This window comes from Thalassophryne amazonica, chromosome 15 (assembly GCF_902500255.1).
Source record: "Thalassophryne amazonica chromosome 15, fThaAma1.1, whole genome shotgun sequence".
NCBI classification, from domain to species: Eukaryota; Metazoa; Chordata; class Actinopteri; order Batrachoidiformes; family Batrachoididae; genus Thalassophryne; species Thalassophryne amazonica.
In genome coordinates, this window is record NC_047117.1 from 92,645,979 (window position 1) to 92,667,349 (window position 21,371).

A 21,371-nucleotide genomic window follows, 5' to 3' on the forward strand; every position below is an offset into this window, starting at 1 on the left:
ATTTCACACCAACAAGTGAAACTGACGGACAGATGAACATGCCGATTGATTTACTTCCCCGGTATGATATGGGGGCGTGATAAACAGCAGTAGCACTTCAGCGAAAACCTCTTCCTGCTACTTTTTTTTTAACACTCAGTTTGTAATATGTTAACAGCGCTATTATTTTGTATGTCTTGTTAAAATCAATTATTTTGTTCCTCTTGTGTTTAAATATTCTGTCATAGCTGTTGTAATAAACCGGAGCTGAACTTTTAATATTTACTTTTAGACCCTTTAGTTCACCTCAAGAGTGAAGAACTTCAAGAGGGTTGATTAATGTAGTTACAACTCAACAGCTGTAGAGTCACTGGACCAGAAGTCCACCCAGAAAGACGCGTTAACTGAGGGTTCTGGAGAACTGCCGGTCGACACTGAACCAGACAGCCCCAATGTCAGCACAGTCAGTGAAGTTCTCAGCTTCAATGTGCTAAATGTGACAGACAAACTGAAAATGAGGAAAAAGCTGGAAAGACATTTAAACCATCTGATTTTTTTGGGGGGGTACAACAACAAAGTCTAAAGTTTGTTTAGAAAGTTATTTTGAAGTTTAATTTAGTCAGTCCTTTGCTGTATCAAGAACAAGTAAGGAAAGTTTTCATGAACAACATTTGAGATAAAGATTAGAATTAAAAGTTAGTTTATTGAGAAAATTTTAAACATTTTTAGATAGACAAACCAGCACGAGAGAAAAACATTTCAGAACAAAAGAAAATTACACTAATTACAGATTAGCTTGACATTGATGGACCAGATGGTTCTGCAGTATTGGACCATTTAAAAAATAAATAAAGGAATGTAAATACAAGGAAAATGACCGTTAACCTTCCTACATTACAAAAGTGGCGCATCACAGACTGGAGCATAAAAACCAACAATGAGGTTTATGATCAGACTCCAGGTTTGGTTCCGTCAGGAGCAGAGGACCTTCAGTCTTCAAGTACGTCTCTGGATCTCTACGTGGAGCTGGACACGGCCAGTTTCTTCAAATGGTCCATGAAGACCTGCAGGCTGACGTCGTCCGTGAGGATTGGGGCTCCGGCCTCCTGCAGGAAGACAGACTGCGTTAACCCAGCACAAGAACTGATCCACGGATATGACAACTAACCCGTCCACCAAGACGTCAAGAAGAGGAAACATCCCCCATCAACCAGACGACTAAAGACGGGATGCATACCTGTCCCCACAGGTTGTTGTGGGTCTGTGATGGGTTGACTTTGGACAGCAGGAATCGAGCCTGTGAGCCGCCATGTTCTGTGTCGATGTAGCGCGGCATGGGGAAGCGTGCCTGGAGGATCTCCTGGGCGTCGTCCAGAGGCGCATGCAGCAGCTGTCTGAAGTTCTCATATTCCACCATTTCCTGGTAGCCGGCTTTTCGCCACTGAGCTATAGTCTGAAAGGAAACTGTCAGTCAATCACCGATACGTCTTCAAGCCATCTACTCACAAAAAAAATATTTAGAGTCCATCTGCAGTGACTCGGCCCTTTAGAGTCCATCTGCAGTGACTCGGCCCTTTAGAGTCCATCTGCAGTGACTCGGCCCTTTAGAGTCCATCTGCAGTGACTCGGCCCTTTAGAGTCCATCTGCAGTGACTCGGCCCTCAGGACAGTTTTATCAACTGATTTTCACCATCTGTTCCTTTTAAACCCATCGCCAACGTGCCACCGCAGTTTGAAGTTATATTTAATCTTCAGTGTTTCTGGCTGAAAATGAAGAGTTTCAAAAGTCACTTCACTGAACATCAACTTGGGGTTGTATGTAAATTATCTGCATCAGAAATGGTGCAAGTCACATGACCAGAGCCATTAGAGGGCGCTGCAGACTGCCATCACCATGTTTGATAGAAACATGGTGATGGTCAAGAACATCATTTGCCTGCAGTCTTTATAATCACTTGTAGGGTTTGATGTTCTTATGACAAGTTTTTCTAGTGCAGAAGTGTCAGAAGGACACACTGGTGTACAATTACAAGGGCCTGAAAGTGGTTGTCCATTCCCATCCTTAATTACAGGCTCTGTTTCATCCCTATCTGCAAGCTTTCAGAAAACTGTACAATAAACATTTTAAGCATCACGTGGTGGGACGAGTGTTCCACTGCCTCACCTCGCCATGGTAGATAACCAGCTGGAAGAACGTGTCCATCAGGAGGATTCGATCGGGCAGGATACTGCTGCTGTCCAGGAGCACCGGCTGAGGAAGAGACAACCGCACATTAGTCCTCAGACAGTAAATACGAGCGGTTTACTCTCCAATGTTGATCAGCTGTAGTTTTTAAGCAGGTTTAGACTGACCTCTGGTGCTCCATAGAAGGAGTACGAGTAGAGGATGGGCTGGATCATGGTTAAGGACTGGGTCAGGTCCTGGCTGACAAAGTGGTGCCTGTAATAGGATGACTCGTCAGGGCTGTTGTTGAACACCTGCAGGAAAGGTGATCGCCGCAAGTGGAACATAAACTGCAGGCAAAAAAACCCAAAACATTTAAAGAAAAAATGTGGCTGCAGAACTTAACACAGCAAAGCTTGATTTAAGTCAAAAATCAGAACTCATCAGGGCTTCAATCTCTCACCTGAGGTTACCTCAGTTATTTCTTATCAAAATGTCAAACGGGGTATGGGACGGGGAATTGTGACACCCCACCCACACTTGAAATGCAAAGAGACCTTCAAATTACTGTATTTTACAGACAAGTCCCAACCTTTTTCTGTACTTTCAGCTCCGTATAGCCTTACATGTTTGCTGTTGTAATAAAGCAGTAAAATTAGTAATAGTGGATTAGTGGTTAGCACTGGTGCCTCACAGCAAGAAGGTTGTGGGATCAATTCCCGCGCTTTATGTGGAGTTTGGATGTTCTCTTCGTGTCTGTGGGTTTCCACCCACCATCAAAAACGATTTAGGGTCAGCTCCTTTCTCTGCCCATGACCAAGCTAGCATATCTACATCTGTTGCTGGACTCTTATGCACATTATTTAAATATCACTGATTTTTACAGACACTTAATATTTTAGTTTGAAAGTAAAAGTTTGCTTTCAATTATTTCCCCACATGCACTTTCAGAAGTTGCCACTAGGTGGCAGGCTTACCTGTGGATAGAGGGACAGGGCTTCTGACAGTCTGAAGGACATGGGATCATCTTTATTGAACTGTCCAAACTTTTGACACTGGAATCAGAAATGAAAACGTTCAGCGATGATGATTAATCTGACAACATGTCAAACCAGATTATTATAAATCTGTCCCTGTGACGAACAAGCTACACATTCTAGACAACTCCCACACCTGCATCACGCCCAGGTCTGTGACATTTTGGTGCGTCACTCACCAGGCGAATCAACTGTCTGTCAAGCCAACGCAGGACATCTGGCCCCTCCTCTGACTCCGCCCTGAAGACCCCCAGACGAGCCATCAGCACGGCGGCCGCTTCCTGGTCGAACGAGGACTCGATGTGCTGAATCTGGGACTGTGCGTCTGCCCAACTACAAAAGAAAAAATGACATGAGGAGCAGCAGGAGAAATGAAGGGAGTGATGCACAGAAGAAAAAAAAAAAAACACCATGATGTTGACAGACATCTTCAAATAAAGTCCTGGTAGTTACACAAATTAACCAACACTGTTCAGCCAACAAAAACAGGAGAGAGACTGTGACAATAAGACACTGACATGTTAAATGTCAGAGGGGACAGATGTTAGTGTGAACTAGAGGAGCACTCCAAAACATGGAAGCAAACTGTCTGAGGAGCAGACTTCTGTCAGAGACACCTAAAGAGCTGAATCAGGAAACCGCTAGAGGAAGTCACTGCCCTTACTTAACAGAGTAAAAAGAGCGCCTTCTTACTTCCTGGCAACGGTGGTGACTCTGATCCTCCTCTGCATGTTGGAGTGCTGGTACTGTGTAACAAACTGGATCACTCCTCTGCCCCCCTGGGGGATGGGTGCATTGTGCTGCAAACACAAACCAGTGGAGAGCATTTAGACAGACGCTCACAAGCAGCACATCCACATTTGGCACATGCGAATGCACGTTTACCTGATTCACAACTTCGAAGTACATGCCCAGAGTGGTGGAGGGACTCAGTGAGCAGATTTTCCACTGGCTGGTGCCGCCAACACCCATCTCCTGCACAAAACACACAGACAGCCATCACTGAGCAGCAGAGATCACATTTGACATAATGTGTGTTCAGGTGGTGACTCACGTTCTCTGAAACACAGGCGCTCTTTGAGTTCAGTGAGACACAGGGTCCGATGGTCCCGCAAACCTTCAGCTCCCGAGACGTCTACAGAGACATCAGGTTTTACTACGGCCAGCGTCTGACAGGTAACCATAGAAACCGACGCCTATGACTTTACCTTGACCTCCAGCATGCCTCCGAAGGCCATGCGGAAGTCTCCGTTGTAGTCTTTACTGAAAACCCTCTGGAAGGTTTGTTTGAAGAGCGACGTATTAAAGGAGTCTCCCATCACAATGTGACCCCTGATAACAGCACAACACACCAGTTACACAAAGGAGGGCAGTTACAGACAAATAAGAGCTTAATCAGCAGGGCTGACTGACCCGGTGAGATTAGACAAACACTTCATCTCCAGTAACCCGGTCTGGTCCAGAGCACAAGCGTAGATGTCAACGCTGTGGCCGTTTGCTGCGGCGCAATTAGCCAACGCATCGTAATACTGCAACACAGTAAATTAACAAAGCCCAGCTCTTTATGTTGTCAGTAAATTAACATGAAATCAAAGCCTGTCTCTAAGAAATATTGTTTGCTCACTTTAGTGGCTTTCTTCAGGTGGCGAGCGTTGTCCTTCTGGATGTCATGCCAAGACCGGATGGGAGTTTTCAGCTCGTCTCCCACCACCATTCCGGGGCCCTGGGTGGGTGGCCCTCCAATGAACAGCATCACACGAGCCCCCGTGTTGGGGAAAGCACCCTGAGGAGGAAGGCGCATCAATCACCACCGGCTCGATGTGTAACAACATCAACACAAGTAGGACAAAATTAATCTGAAGCATCGGGATCAGAGCCACAATTTTAAACTTAATTACCATAAGTGAAGCAGTTTACATACACTGTCAGTATATTTATGATGGTATTCCTGTATATTGAATGAAAAACAGACGTGTCACAGCTGCCACCTACAAAGTCCACGAGTGTCAACGTCTGACTCAGCATGTGGTTTGGATCAGAGCCACAGTCACAATCAACGCAAACAGCTTTTACAACAACAAGCAGTAAAGACAGCAATTTATTCACAATGGGGGGCATGGCCAGAAAGCACAGCACATGGAACAGCCCCAGAGACATCTGAACTATGTCAGATATGCGCTTCATGTCTTATTGTGAACATTTCTGTACAGCAACACAGAATACCAATAACAGAGTTAATGTTGAGTACAATTCCTGCACATTACCTCCAGCAGGCCCACAGCAACAGACAGCGCCACCCCAGTGGAGCGCAGAGGACGTTTCCCCTGTGGAACAGGCCAAGGGTCGCGCTGGAGTTCACCCAGCAGATCTGTCAGATTCATATCCACTTTTTGGACAGGCTGCAAGAACCTGGACAAACATGCAGTCCATTAATTTAAAAAAAAAAAAAAAAAAATCAGCTGCTGCATTTGTATCAAGACAGCAGTAATTCTGTGCAGAGATTTATGGGGCAGTCCAGCTGCTTTTCTGTACCTGCAGGATGGTGCAGCCTCCTGAGGCACTGCTGGGCGAGCCTGCGGTACAGACGTAGCCGGCTTCACTAAACCCAGCATCTCCTGAAATTAAAAATCCATAAGAAATATTTCAGCAGACAAAAAAAAAAAAAAAAAAAAAAACTCATTTAACTCCATAATATCTAGTTGTTATGTTTTAGGACTATTTTTAGTCAGTCTACAGGCAACTAGTCAAGATGTCAGATTTGAATAAAATCTGGTGGGGGCCATGAGTCAAGACTTGGGTTAAAAACATTTTCTGCCAATTCAAATCCAGTCTGACTAGGTGTAACCATCACAATATCAACTAGGCTTGTTTAGTCCCACCCACCTGGATCTGTTTGGGCGTCAGGTCCTTGGTGCCCCTGAACACATAGCTCTTGGCGATGCCCTCACAGCTGAGCTCATGAACCTGAACCATGCGCCCGAATGTGATCAGGCCCACCAGGGCATTAGGAGGCAGGAGGCTGAGGGACATCTGGAGGGACTCTTTCAGGGCCTGGAGGTCCTCCTCCTCTAGACACGTGTCCACCACATACAGGAAGATCAGAGGGGACGAGGGTCCACGCTACAGAGGAAGGAAAGGAGAAAGTTCAGAACCTCGTCTTCAGAGTCACTTACTCTGCTGAAGTTACACAATCATGAAAACAAAAAGAAAACTGGGGGGGTTAAGAGAACTCTGACTTCAAGTAGCTTTGAGAACGAGTGTCGCTCAACAGGATGGATTTTAACTTAAGTATCAGCTCTCCATAGTGCACTCTTATTTTTCCACAGAAAGGTAGAAGAGCATTTTAAGACTGACACTGGGACGGCCTTTCACATTTATTAAATGCAGCACAAGCTAAATATTCCCACATAAAAGTTTTTTGTTAATGCAGCAAAGATCAGACATTTGCTTGTTACATGTGTAAAATAAAATGATATGCATGCAAGTTTGGAAAAAAAAACTCCAAAAAACCATCCAATGGGTGGTCAGTGGCTTTAAGAACCAGAGCGCAAACTAGACTCCAGCACACTGTGTTTAATAGATCAGTACAAAGCTGGTTTGTTTATTTTAATTAAGTTGCATTTGAAGACGTTTAGCACATGAACCCATAACAAAAGGTCACTACAAGTGGTTCTGGGTCCCACTGACAGTGAAGCTGTGAGGCTCAAAGCAAACAGGATTAACCTTTGGGCAAAGAGCTGCTGCAGATCGCGCCAACGTACCTGAACTATGTACTCGATAGTAGAAAACTGGGGCATGAGTTCAGCCGGTTGGTTCACTTCTGATATGCCGGCATATGAGGGCGGGAACTGCACAAACAGATGGAACAGAGTGTTAGACTAATTAAAGGAATGTGGCTCATCTACGTGAAGTTACGCAGGCTGACGTGAATCACAGCAACATAACTGCCATTACTAAACACACACGGAAACTCATTCAACAGCAAGGAGTCCACCTGTCAAACAAAAGCGGTCCATGTCAACCTGAGGAGCAAATCAAGACAGTAGTGCTGAGGTTTTAATCAGTCTGGATTGTGCAACGTTTATCAGCAGGTTTCCTCAATTCTATCAGCGTGTTTATAAAAGTTTCTGATAACCGTCAAGTTAAAGGAAGTACAACAACATCTGAATGAAAATACAAGATTGCATTAAAACCACAGTATAGAATTCAGTCACTGATCTGATATTTCACTGCAGACCTTTTTATTGTGCACTGCTGAGATGTGCATGAACATAAAGCATTGTGGGGTTTTTTTTAATCATCTGGGCCATCCCCATCCCTAAGCTCATGATACTTAATAGGTTCAAGTACATAATATAATTGAAAATGTATAACAAGTTAAAACACTTCACTTAATCAAATGACAAAAAAGTAAAAGTGTGTATATAATAAGAATGTAAACAATACATAAATACATTAAGACAGTAAATTTAAAAAATTACATAATTAACCGGAAGTAAAAGGGTCATGTTCCTCTACTAAAAATTGTTGAGGTCTAAGAATTTAAAACTATTCTGGACTCAGACCATTTCAACTCATTATACATGTTTTGCTCAATTTATTACCACCCTTGAAGCATGTCAGCTACCCATTTTATAAACGCTACCCAATCTAGAGCCCGTGGATCCCCACTGGCAACACTTAATTACTCCAATGCCAAGAGGTCAAAAAAACTAAAACCAGTGTTGAGTCTTGAGTGTGAGATTTAGTTAATATAATTTTAAATTAAGCACCATTTTGATCATTGCTTAAGTATTAAAAATTACCCAAATTATTGGCGTTCAGCTTCTTAAATGTGAATACTTTCTGGTTTATGGCAGAGTTTCCTTATTTCTTAAATGTGAATATTTTCTAGTTTATGTCAGTTTCTATCTGGCAGTAAACTGAGTATCTCTGGGCGTTGATCAAAGCCTGATATTTGAAGGCGTCATCCTGGGTTCTGGATAGCGCCGGTCGGCATTTTTCTCTATTTTGACATTTTACAGACCTCCCAACTAACCAAGAAAAATTCATTAAATGATTCTGAAAACACTCAGTTGCAGCCCTATTAGGAGAAGACCTGACAGCACAAACATGAGCACAGGTCTGGATCCAGGCTGAATATCATTACTTACTGGGTTTCTCTGGAAGCAGAAGTTGCACGCCCAGATTTTTGCTCTGAAGTCAACTTGGCTGTAAAGACGAAATAAATGTTTATAGAAAAAACAGCATTCACATTCTTGCACATTTTAATCCCATTTACTGGAACAATAAAAACAGCTGATCCTGAGGAGTTTTTTTTTTAGAGAACATTCAGATGTCAAAGTAAAAGATATTTCACAGCCGATTATCTCACCATAGTGGGTTGAGCACTGCCCTGCAGTTGGCTCTGCTGCACAGAACCGGTTCATACTGGACCGGAGGAAGGTCCAGCCTTTCCTTCAGTGGTGTGAAGAGACAGGAGACTGGGACCACGAGCCTCGTAGCTTCGAGGCGGCTGGAGGGCCACAGATTCCAGCTGAATCTCACCCCATCCCTGTCCTCGTTCTGTTGAATAAACTCCTGATAGGTCATCATCACGAAGCCTGAGTAGAGACACAAACCAGAAAATCACTCAGACTTGTTCCTGGATCACTCTCCAAAGTCTAACCATCAACTTTCACTGGCTGTTCCAAATAGCTGCTAATGGTTCATACCAGGTGTTCTTATTTCTGCTTCACGCAGATTCAATGCCATCAAACTGACGAAAGCATGACGCACAAATGTGTCATCAGGAACCCGTTCAGCAGCTCTTATTGTGGAGGCAGAGAGACGCTCAGGAGTTCCAGGCTTATTTTTAGGCCACACGTTCTTCGATACATTCCTTTCCACCCATAATAATCTGAAATTATTTTTAGTCTACCTTTATTTTGACAGTCCACTCAAACACTAGCAATCTAAAATACCAGATCCTGATTCAGCTTTTGTATTGACACTGTAGCTGCCCTCTTTAACTACTATCCCAGGAACACAGAGTTCCCAGATCGACCTGACAACGCTTCAGCAAGAATTTAAAGGGTCACAAACAGGGGAAATATCAAATCCTAACTTAGTGACACATTTTAAGCACACCAGTCATGAGATTTGCCCAAATCCAGACTTCCGTGGGCTAGATAATCAGATATTTTGCTTTTGTGGCATGAGATACGAGATAAATCTCTGAAGGAAGGAGAGGATGGAATTTACACAGTCCAAACACCAACATTTATCAGAGGCTCTAAAACACTTCCATTATAAAAAATAAAGTCCCAAAATCTGAATGAAGTTTTAATAAACATGAATAAGGAAGCCACCAAACATTCTTTAAAATTGATTAGCATTTTCATTTTTAGGAAATTTTTTACCATTGATGTCTTACTGGAATAAATCATCTGTGAAGGGACTGTTGTGCTGTCAGCTCGGTTTGTTTTGACATTCAGACTTAACTGTTAAAAAAGTTACTTAAAACATTTTGAATCATGTGACTGAATAATTTTTGCAAAATAACAGTTTTTAAAAGTAGTCTACACTTGTTAAAACTGCATCTCAAATTCAAGCAGATTCAAAGACATTTCTTTTACAGTTTCCTCGGAGTTGCGCAAGAGGTGTTTGGGGGAAATTACAAAACTTTCAGATATTAACAACAAGTGGACACACTGTCAGGTTCCACTGAGCTCACTGATCTTTGGACCATGACCAGCATGAGGCAACAACGAGACATTTATCAAACATCCCAAATAAAGTCTTTGCTGTACATGTTAACACAAACAATTGAATACCAGCTCCCCATGTTACATTAGATTAACTTCACACTGGAAAAGCATAGAACAAGAGGCAGCTTATTAGTGATGTATGAAATAAACGGTCAAAGAAAAATACAAACTTTAGGAGTCAGTTGTATGTTAAAAGTTGAGAGACATCACTATAACAAAGTTTTTGTTGAGTAATAGATCTTCCTCTGAAGGATTGTGTCTGAACTGACTGTCAACATTTAAGCATTAATTCTTTTAAGAAATTATTTTCCATTTATTAATTCATTCAATGATTAAAATTAGGACTCAACAAAAACCTTCAACTTTTTGTTGAAGATATTTGTGGGTGGTGAACCTCAGCAGTGCAATTTTTTTTATCTACATGCACTGCAATGCATTCTGGCATATTTTGACAGCAAAATTCTGTGAACAATCTCAGATTAACACAAAATAAAACTCAGTATTTGTACCTCTCAGATGTAGTCACAACAAACATTTGGCCATATTTTTAAGATTTTATCAGAGTGAGCAGGTCTGCAGGTATCAATCAATCTGTAGCTCATATCTACTCAAGGAAATATGGTCAAAATGTCACTGAAATATTTCTAATGGAATCACTCACTACATTTTAAAAAACAATTATTCATCATTGACAGACATGAATAAATAACCATGATCTTTGTGCAATGAGTAATAAATAAAAACAGTGCTGTGGGAGATTCCTCTACAGGAGGTTTGTCATTAAGACGACGACTGGCTGAGGTTCTCATCCACCGATCTCAGTCTGTGTGCAGCTGCAGAACAGACATGAACAGAAATTGTGCTCGCTGACTGTTTTTAAACTGTTATAAGCTCTGAGTCCACGGTATCAAACAGCAAGAGAAACATGTTATTGACGTAAAAGGTTTCTTGTGTATTTACAGTGAATTGTGTGTTGCTGTGTTTTTTTTACAGCACTGTGTGCTGATCAAACACTGGCTGCTCGTTCCACCTCGCAGATGAAACGAGATGAAGCGTGCACTTTTTTACTGAATCACGTTTGACTGACTAATGAAAAGAAAAAAAAATTCTTATTGGATTTGATCAGAGTCTATCTATTAATCAACAGGATGTACATCAATGGAGCTTTTGATTAAATGAATGCAGAAAATTTGCAGTTCCAAGAACATCACTGAAGCGGCGCATGAGGCCATTTTTCACAGGCTGCATTTATGACATGTGCACACATAACTGCATCAAAATGAATGCAGTTATCAGTTTAAAAACAAGTCAAGATGACACCAAAGCACACATACAAACTTGGAAATTAAATCCACAGATCACCTGTGCCAAATTGTGGAGAGCAGACTATGGATCAAGTATGAGCCATACAGCACTGTCACAAACAGAAGACTGGCCTCCATTTACTGGGAAAATGCACTGATCCAATGAAAAACCAAAACAAATGTCATTTCAGAGTTAACCAGAAACATTTTATCTCCAATTCATTATTTTCTGCCACTTATTCGGATGGCAGACTGAACCTGGATGATAACATTTTATTTCTGAATTATTCTTTGTAATACAATTTTAAAAAGACATACGTTGTATTAGGTCACAGTCATGTGTTTTTTATAGAATTGCAGAATTCTGCACCAATAAATTATGAATTTGTTCATTATGCTTTTCTCCCCAAAAGCAATTAAGCAATAATTAAGTTCATTTAAGTTAAAACATTAATTTGACTAATAAGTCAAAAAACAAATAAATTACCTGGTTTGAAGCTAATTTTTGTACATTCCACTTAAACTTAGTAATTTTTTCATAATTCAATTACTCGTGCGATAAAAAAGTAGTACATAAAAAGCACACGTCACGCATAAATATAAAAATTGCCACTTTTAAATGAGACAGCTGGTGTGAATCATTTTAAAACTGACAAGTTCAAAAGTGTAATAAAATATTAACATTTACAAAAAAAAAAACAAATTTATCAAATTGAAACAAAAATCCAGACGGTTTTAAAAATCTAAATCAAAAACTTGAGTTTTTGATAGATGTTCGTTAGCTAAAGGCGTTAGCCTGTTAGCTGACTTCCTGTCAGGATCACCGAGCGGCCGATTTACTAACTCACTGCCTTCTGAAGAAAACTGAACTTAACACTCACCTTTTATATAAAGTTATCTTCGGGTCGAAACAGTTCCAGAAGCGACGCTGTTCAGAAACAACCTATAAGCAGGTTTGAGAAACAGAACGATCTCAGAGACGCGGTGAGACCCGCCGGTTCAATGACGCGTCTTTACGCCGAGTCTGCGTCTTCTTCGTGCTTTTTATGCTGCGCGACTCCTCTGTTGCCAGATTTGTAAGCCAAAACAAGCAATTACATCTTCCCAAATTACGAAACTTCTTGAACTTATTTATTATTGTATTATTCACATTTACATTATTGTTCATCTTTTCATAAGTGTAATGTTCATATCACCATTTTAATAATTATCTTAATTCAGGACGGTCCACATAAATACAGAAGTGCAGTACAGCATGAACAGTTCAGACTCAGACTGTTTCAAATACTAAACCTAATACTCAATGAACACTGTACAAGTGGACAAATTAAATACTAAAATAATACAGGTTGGCCGCGCTGTGACTTAGTGGTTAGCACTGTTGCCCTTGCAGTGAGAAGGTCATGGGTTTGATTCCCACCTGTGGCCTTTCTGTGTGCAGTTGGCATGTTCTCCCCGTGCTTGTGTGGGTTTCCTCTGGGTCCTCCGGCTTCCTGCCACATCCAAAGACATGCAGGTTAGAAGGACTGGAAACTTTAAATTGTCCGTGTGAGTGTGAACGCGTTTGTGTGTCTCCATGTGCCCGTGTGTCTTTATACCTGTTAAAAGCATCACTAGATTTGAGTCTACAAGCAGTTCTTCTCAGCCAGTCTCTTCTGTAAACTGAATCTCTAATCTCTGGGGTTAATGTCCTGACCTTTAACCCCTCTCTCACGGGGCAGAGCATGTGAATTTGTAACTTTTAAAACAACATTTTTAAAAACATCTCAGGCTTTGTCTACAGACGAGTCAGCAAAAAGTCCATAATAGGAAACTTAATACAATCTCTCACAAAATGTTCAGCATTGAAGTTTTTCCAATTTCTTGATTATTGCTGATGACTTGGTTGATCTCAGTTTATAAGTACAAAAAAATCAAATCATGATCAGAGATGCTGATGTCCTCAACCCCAGAATTTGCTATTTTCTCAATGTCAGGAACAAACAAAAGGTACTGGTATTGTAGTTTCTGCAGTCCTGGAATAGTACAGCACAGCACCTGTCCCGACTTTCCACCCACTGTTTTGTTGCTGAAAGGTTTTGTCTCCAGGTTCTGGTTTTAGGCTGAACCACTGGAGAGATGCTCAGGAACGACAGGCCGGCAGCATCTGAATCCTCAGTCGGATGGTTCCTGCTTGGACTCCGGCCTCTGCAGGGACTCTCAGACCAGGTCCAGAAAACTGTGGACTACGTGTCCTGTTCAGCCTGAGAACGTCTTGGGATATGCTGTAATTGCAAAACATGACTCAAAACATTAGCCCCTCCCTGAGCCTGGTTCTGCTGGAGGTTTCTTCCTGTTAAAAGGGAGTTTTTCCTTCCCACTGTAGCCAAGTGCTTGCTCACAGGGGGTCGTTTTGACCGTTGGGGTTTTACATAATTATTGTATGGCCTTGCCTTACAATATAAAGCGCCTTGGGGCAACTGTTTGTTGTGATTTGGCGCTATATAAAAAAAAAATTGATTGATTGATTGATTGACTCGTGAAGAGAGGAATGTCTCAGCTCCTTTTAAACTTAATGACCTGAATGAACAGATGGACTGATAAATAATAATAATTGGCTATTGATACAGTGCCATATTCAACAACTTTGTACAGCATCCAATAAGAACCTACCATGGTTATCGCAAGATAAAGAGGGAAATCATGCCGTCGAAACTGATGAATTTCAAGCTCAAAACTTCTGGTGCATAAGGTTGGGCATGAAATGAGGTGTTGGGGACTTTAAATAACAATAAGTGTTGGACAAATATTAATTTATGCACAAGTACTATATAATTAGCAACATGCTAAATATTAAATGTAATTTCATCAATCAATTACTCAATCAATGTCCTTTATTTAACCAGGTAAATAACTGATTGAGATAAAACCTCTTTTTCAAGAGTGACCCGGTCAAGAGGGCAGCACAAAACACAAATCAAATACAGTCTCAGCTTCACACACTGCAGAAGAACCAGAGTGGGATGGTTCAGTGCAGCCACAAGATCCAACTGAGATCATCTCTCTGTCTTTTAGAACTGCCTTCCCCAGAGATACAAGACGTGCCAATTTCAAGTTCTTCTGCACAGCACTAAAGAAAAATTCAAGATTAAGAAGAAATAATGCATTAAAATGACACTTTTAATGTTAACAAAATGTTTATAGAGATGTTAATGTGTGTGATTGAATGATATGTTATAGTGGCGTTTCTTCACATTATTTAAGTTAATGCAACTGCATTTGGAACCCCCCCCCCCCCCCCCGCAAAAAAAGAAATAATGCTGCTGGGGGGCTAGAACAGCCAATATTGCTTACAATAAGCAGATGTGGCAACATTGAGATTTGTCGTATGGCCATTGGCTCGTGCCTCGACCATAGATCGGCCACGAGATAAAGTAGAGGGGCTTTATGGGAAATGTAGTTTAGACTACAGCAATGCAAACCTTTTTGAATGGTAGTTTTATCTATTTAGGGCAGCACGATGGATTAGTTGTTAGCACTGTTGCCGCACAGCAAGAAGGTCATGGAATCGATTCCCACCTGTGGCTTCCTCCCACATCCAAAGACATGCAGGTTAGGTGGACTGAAAACTTTAAATCGTCCGTGTGTGTGAATGTGTTTGTCTGTATGTGTCCCTGTAACAGACTGGCGTCCTGTCCAGGGTGAACCCACCTCACACCCTATGACTGCTAGGATAGGCTCCAGCCCCCGTGACCCTTAATTGGAGTAAGTAGTTGAAGATGAGTGAGTGTGAGTTTCATCTATTTGAAAGCAAATAAATTAATATGAGTGCACAGTGCAGATTAGATCTTTTATTTCTTAGTATATATATTAGACCTGTTCAAAATGTCAAACGTTACAATATCTTTTGGGACCACATTATTCTTGTTTCACTAATAAAATAAAAGATCTGTGCCAGATTTTATTGTAATGGGACATTGTTTCGGTGTCCCCCACAAAGCAACAATTTCCCCCAAACAAGCAATGGAGTAATCCAGTAACTCCAGTAATGTTCTCCTCTGGGTGACCAATCAACCACCACTTTTTTCCAATTAGAAGCCATCACATGTACCTGTAAAAGAAAAATAATGGCATCAGAGTCTTCTCCCGTTAGGGTGATGTTGTCTTGCCAGCGGAAGTAGAAGAAAATGTGTCGCTCTGGGGGACCTCTAAATCTTATCTGATTGAGTTCAGATTTGGTCTGAACCTATAAAACCCCAAGTGGAACACAAACAACATGTCATGTGCCTTTTACTAAGGAGTGGCTTCCGTCTGGCCACTCTACCATATAGGCCTGATTGGTGGATTGCTGCATAGATGGTTTTCCTGGAAGGTTTTCCTCTCTCCACAGAGGAATGCTGGAGCTCTGATAGCGTGACCATCAGGTTCTTGGTCACCTCCCTGACTAAGGTCCTTCTCCCCCAATCACTCAGTGTAGATGGGCGGCCAGCTCTAGGAAGAGTCCTGGTGGATCTGAACTTCTTCCATTTACAGATGATGGAGGCCACTGTGCTCATCGGGACCTTCAAAGCAGAAGAAATGTTTCTGTACCCTTCCCCAGATTTGTGCCTGGGAACAATCCTGTCTCAGAGGTCTACAGACAATTCCTTTGACTTCATGCTCGGTTTTCTGACGGTCAACTGTGGGACCTTATATGTAAACAGGTCTGTGTCTTTTCAAATCATGTCCAATCCACTGATTTTACCCCAGGTGAATTCCGGTTAAGCTGTAGAAACATCTCAAGGATGATCAGTGGAAACAGGAGACACCTGAGCTCAGATGTGACCTTCATGGCAAAGGATGTGAATACTTATGTTCACGTGATTTGTTAGTTGTTTTTTTATTTTATTTTAATACATTTGCAAAAATCTTAAAAAAATGTTTTTCTTGTCATTATGGGGTTCTGTGAGTAGAATTTTGAGGGAAAAAAAGAAATTTATTCCATTTTGAAATAAGGCTTAACATAAAATGTAGAAAGTTGCTTATTTTTCTTTATTTTGTTACTTCTATGAATCTTGTGTTTGAAATAAACCGATTGATTGATATAATATTTGAGAGGAATAAAAGTAACAGAGGTGGAGGAATTGCTTCACTTTTTCTTCTACTCTCAGCTGAGTCCAGGAGGGCAGAAGAAACAGTACAAGGACCTCCAGCAGCACAACCTCAAAAACTGCTCCATTGACTGGAAGACCTCGGAAGAACCAGCGAGAGAACGAGACCTTTATATCACTTCCACCAACTGACACTTTTAAACCAGTTTATGTTTTAAACACACCTTCACTCAGGCTGAGATTCAAACCAGAATTCTCAGTTATCAGCACAGAGCTCTGTAATGTCATAAGGGTCTTTCAATACCAGGAAGAGATAAACAGAAAGAAATAAAAGAGATCATTTTGAATCAGACAGGTTTTGAATCTCTGCTTCAAAACTGAGTCATCTTCTTTGACATGTCTTTGCACTGTATTTCATAGACCAGTCCTCTCGTAATTCCTTTTGGCTTCACCCTTGTTTTCACTCGGGTTCCCACAGCAGTTCTGACGTAGATCTGCTTCTTTACCTGTGTGAGGCACCTTGAGACAGCATTGTTGTGATTTGGAGCTATACAAATAAAATAAATGGAATTAAACTGGCACCAGTTTTACACCGGATGCCCTTCTTGATGCAACTCCACATTACATGGAGAATGGACAGGGGTGGTCTTGAACCGAAAACCTTCCACAGCAAGCCACTTAACCAACCACTTGTACCCCTGCCTCCAGAGCTGTCCTCTATACAGGCACATGATTTCCATCCACCTTCCTTTAATGGTTGGGGGCAGTAACTAGAAAGTCCCAACCAATAGAAGTGCTGTTCTGCCTTTCAGACCATCAGTTCTTGGTGACATCATAAGGTCAGAATGCGCAATAAAGACATAAATGGAAACATTGATTCAGATTGTGATCGCTGCCAGACTTTACTCTTCACGTCACTGAAGGACCAGCAGCTCTGCATTATGACTGTCGACATCAAGGGGCGCTACAACCCAGCTTTGTGCGCGAGGCTCGGCCCCTCCAGGGGGAAACGGAGAGATGCGTCCCTCTCTCACAGCAGACTCTGTCCTCTTCCTCACACGGCCAGCCGACACTTTGACTCGATTTAGGACAGAATCCGGATCTAATCCGTCGGTTAAATCTGTCCAAAGCGCGATCTGTGCGTCAGGATGCGGCCGTGATCAGCGCAGCGTCTCCTCCTCTGGATCCATCAGCCGGCACCGTCAGCTGTTGCTTTGGCGCAAAGAGCGGCGGCAGCGGGCATGCTGCTCACACGGTAACCGGTCCACACCGAGCTGACTGCGGAGCGGATGCGAGCAGAGGACGGGAGATAATTTTACAGCCTTAGTCGGTGCCGGAGGAGCTGTGCCAATGGAGAGGACGACTCCACCGGCCCAGCCCCAAACCCAAACCCAAACCCAAACCCAAACCCAAACCCAGCCCCAAACGCAAACCCACACACAGACACAGCTGTCCATAGCCAAGACCGAAAGTCCAGCCGAGGACATCTCCGGTCTGACGGACGAGGAGCTGCTGAAGTGGACTAAGGAGGATCTGGTACGGCGGCTGAGGCGGTCTGAGGCCGACAAGATGAGCGTGATTCTGGACCACGGCAATCTCATCCGAGAGGTCAACAGAAGCCTCCAGCTGCACCTGAACGAGATCAGGGGGCTGAAGGTGAGGGTGCGCGCGCGCGCTGCTGAACGATGAGATCATACAGTCAAAGAGAGCGCGCACGGCACGAGGACGCGCTGCAGTCACAGTGTGTAAAAACGTCTTTATGTTGTCATCAGCTTCAGTGTATGTTTATGTTGTCATCAGCTTCAGTGTGTGTTTATGTTGTCATCAGGTTCAGTGTATGTTTATGTTGTCATCAGCTTCAGTGTGTTTATGTTGTCATCAGCTTCAGTGTGTTTATGTTGTCATCAGCTTCAGTGTGTGTTTATGTTGTCATCAGCTTCAGTGTATGTTTATGTTGTCATCAGCTTCAGTGTATGTTTATGTTGTCATCAGCTTCAGTGTGTTTATGTTGTCATCAGCTTCAGTGTATGTTTATGTTGTCATCAGCTTCAGTGTGTTTATGTTGTCATCAGCTTCAGTGTGTGTTTATGTTGTCATTAGCTTCAGTGTGTTTATGTTGTCATCAGCTTCAGTGTATGTTTATGTTGTCATCAGCTTCAGTGTGTTTATGTTGTCATCAGCTTCAGTGTATGTTTATGTTGTCATCAGCTTCAGTGTGTTTATGTTGTCATTAGCTTCAGTGTGTTTATGTTGTCATCAGCTTCAGTGTGTTTATGTTGTCATCAGCTTCAGTGTGTGTTTATGTTGTCATCAGCTTCAGTGTATGTTTATGTTGTCATCAGCTTCAGTGTGTGTTTATGTTGTCATCAGGTTCAGTGTATGTTTATGTTGTCATCAGCTTCAGTGTGTGTTTATGTTGTCATCAGCTTCAGTGTATGTTTATGTTGTCATCAGGTTCAGTGTATGTTTATGTTGTCATCAGCTTCAGTGTGTGTTTATGTTGTCATCAGCTTCAGTGTATGTTTATGTTGTCATCAGCTTCAGTGTGTGTTTATGTTGTCATCAGGTTCAGTGTATGTTTATGTTGTCATCAGCTTCAGTGTATGTTTATGTTGTCATCAGGTTCAGTGTATGTTTATGTTGTCATCAGCTTCAGTGTGTGTTTATGTTGTCATCAGCTTCAGTGTATGTTTATGTTGTCATCAGCTTCAGTGTGTGTTTATGTTGTCATCAGGTTCAGTGTATGTTTATGTTGTCATCAGCTTCAGTGTGTGTTTATGTTGTCATCAGCTTCAGTGTATGTTTATGTTGTCATCAGCTTCAGTGTGTGTTTATGTTGTCATCAGCTTCAGTGTATGTTTATGTTGTCATCAGCTTCAGTGTGTGTTTATGTTGTCATCAGGTTCAGTGTATGTTTATGTTGTCATCAGCTTCAGTGTGTGTTTATGTTGTCATCAGGTTCAGTGTGTGTTTATGTTGTCATCAGGTTCAGTGTATGTTTATGTTGTCATCAGCTTCAGTGTGTGTTTATGTTGTCATCAGGTTCAGTGTATGTTTATGTTGTCATCAGCTTTAGTGTATGTTTATGTTGTCATCAGCTTCAGTGTGTGTTTATGTTGTCATCAGGTTCAGTGTATGTTTATGTTGTCATCAGGTTCAGTGTATGTTTATGTTGTCATCAGCTTCAGTGTATGTTTATGTTGTCATTAGCTTCAGTGTGTTTATGTTGTCATCAGCTTCAGTGTGTGTTTATGTTGTCATTAGCTTCAGTGTGTTTATGTTGTCATCAGCTTCAGTGTATGTTTATGTTGTCATTAGCTTCAGTGTGTTTATGTTGTCATCAGCTTCAGTGTATGTTTATGTTGTCATTAGCTTCAGTGTGTTTATGTTGTCATCAGCTTCAGTGTATGTTTATGTTGTCATCAGCTTCAGTGTGTGTTTATGTTGTCATCAGGTTCAGTGTGTGTTTATGTTGTCATCAGCTTCAGTGTGTGTTTATGTTGTCATCAGGTTCAGTGTATGTTTATGTTGTCATCAGCTTCAGTGTATGTTTATGTTGTCATTAGCTTCAGTGTGTTTATGTTGTCATCAGCTTCAGTGTATGTTTATGTTGTCATTAGCTTCAGTGTGTTTATGTTGTCATCAGCTTCAGTGTATGTTTATGTTGTCATCAGCTTCAGTGTATGTTTATGTTGTCATTAGCTTCAGTGTGTTTATGTTGTCATCAGCTTCAGTGTATGTTTATGTTGTCATCAGCTTCAGTGTGTGTTTATGTTGTCATCAGCTTCAGTGTATGTTTATGTTGTCATCAGCTTCAGTGTATGTTTATGTTGTCATTAGCTTCAGTGTGTTTATGTTGTCATCAGCTTCAGTGTGTTTATGTTGTCATCAGCTTCAGTGTGTGTTTATGTTGTCATCAGCTTCAGTGTATGTTTATGTTGTCATCAGCTTCAGTGTATGTTTATGTTGTCATTAGCTTCAGTGTGTTTATGTTGTCATCAGCTTCAGTGTATGTTTATGTTGTCATCAGCTTCAGTGTGTGTTTATGTTGTCATCAGGTTCAGTGTATGTTTATGTTGTCATCAGCTTCAGTGTATGTTTATGTTGTCATTAGCTTCAGTGTGTTTATGTTGTCATCAGGTTCAGTGTATGTTTATGTTGTCATCAGCTTCAGTGAATGTTTATGTTGTCATCAGCTTCAGTGTATGTTTATGTTGTCATCAGGTAGTGTGTGTTTATGTTGTCATCAGTTTCAGTGTATGTTTATGTTGTCATCAGTTTCAGTGTGTGTTTATGTTGTCATCAGGTAGTGTGTGTTTATGTTGTCATCAGGTTCAGTGTGTGTTTATGTTGTCATCAGCTTCAGTGTATGTTTATGTTGTCATCAGCTTCAGTGTATGTTTATGTTGTCATCAGCTTCAGTGTGTTTATGTTGTCATCAGGTTCAGTGTATGTTTATGTTGTCATCAGCTTCAGTGAATGTTTATATTGTCATCAGCTTCAGTGTGTGTTTATGTTGTCATCAGGTTCAGTGTGTGTTTATGTTGTCATCAGCTTCAGTGTATGTTTATGTTGTCATCAGGTAGTGTGTGTTTATGTTGTCATCAGTTTCAGTGTATGTTTATGTTGTCATCAGTTTCAGTGTGTGTTTATGTTGTCATCAGGTAGTGTGTGTTTATGTTGTCATCAGTTTCATTGTGTGTTTATGTTGTCATCAGGTAGTGTGTGTTTATGTTGTCATCAGCTTCAGTGTATGTTTATGTTGTCATCAGTTTCAGTGTGTGTTTATGTTGTCATCAGCTTCAGTGTATGTTTATGTTGTCATCAGGTAGTGTGTGTTTATGTTGTCATCAGTTTCAGTGTGTGTTTATGTTGTCATCAGGTTCAGTGTGTCTTTATGTTGTCATCAGTTTCAGTGTGTGTTTATGTTGTCATCAGGTTCAGTGTGTGTTTATGTTGTCATCAGGTTCAGTGTGTGTTTATGTTGTCATCAGCTTCAGTGTATGTTTATGTTGTCATCAGGTAGTGTGTGTTTATGTTGTCATCAGTTTCAGTGTATGTTTATGTTG

General features: G+C 41.4%; 2 protein-coding genes across 3 annotated transcripts in view; one reads left to right on the forward strand and one right to left on the reverse strand.

Moving 5' to 3' along the window:
* Nucleotides 1–662: 662 nt before the first annotated feature.
* Nucleotides 663–12,249, reverse strand: sec23b (SEC23 homolog B, coat complex II component). 2 transcript variants are annotated; one of them, XM_034188352.1, is made up of 19 exons: nt 12,115–12,249; nt 8,555–8,783; nt 8,334–8,391; nt 6,942–7,028; nt 6,064–6,300; nt 5,713–5,795; nt 5,445–5,589; nt 4,805–4,963; nt 4,594–4,709; nt 4,389–4,512; nt 4,235–4,315; nt 4,066–4,155; nt 3,874–3,980; nt 3,360–3,513; nt 3,121–3,198; nt 2,332–2,493; nt 2,144–2,230; nt 1,217–1,432; nt 663–1,085 (listed from the first exon to the last, which is right to left on the reverse strand). In XM_034188352.1, exons 2-19 carry the CDS (start codon nt 8,773–8,775, stop codon nt 996–998), a joined length of 2,295 nt encoding a protein of 764 aa, XP_034044243.1. In that variant the 5' UTR covers nt 8,776–8,783; nt 12,115–12,249; the 3' UTR covers nt 663–995. The 2 variants fall into 2 exon arrangements, with proteins under 2 accessions (XP_034044243.1, XP_034044242.1); XM_034188351.1 differs by lacking the exon at nt 12,115–12,249 and having other exon boundaries at nt 2,332–2,457.
* A 5,014-nt stretch (nt 12,250–17,263) lies between these two features.
* ccdc85al (coiled-coil domain containing 85A, like) overlaps nt 17,264–21,371 on the forward strand; it is a 63,821-nt gene continuing 59,713 nt past the window's right edge. The window contains exons 1-2 of the mRNA XM_034188755.1: nt 17,264–17,681; nt 17,718–17,958. Of these exons, the coding sequence (XP_034044646.1) occupies nt 17,653–17,681; nt 17,718–17,958 (270 nt within the window). The 5' untranslated portion in view covers nt 17,264–17,652. The remainder of the gene's footprint in view (nt 17,682–17,717; nt 17,959–21,371) is intronic.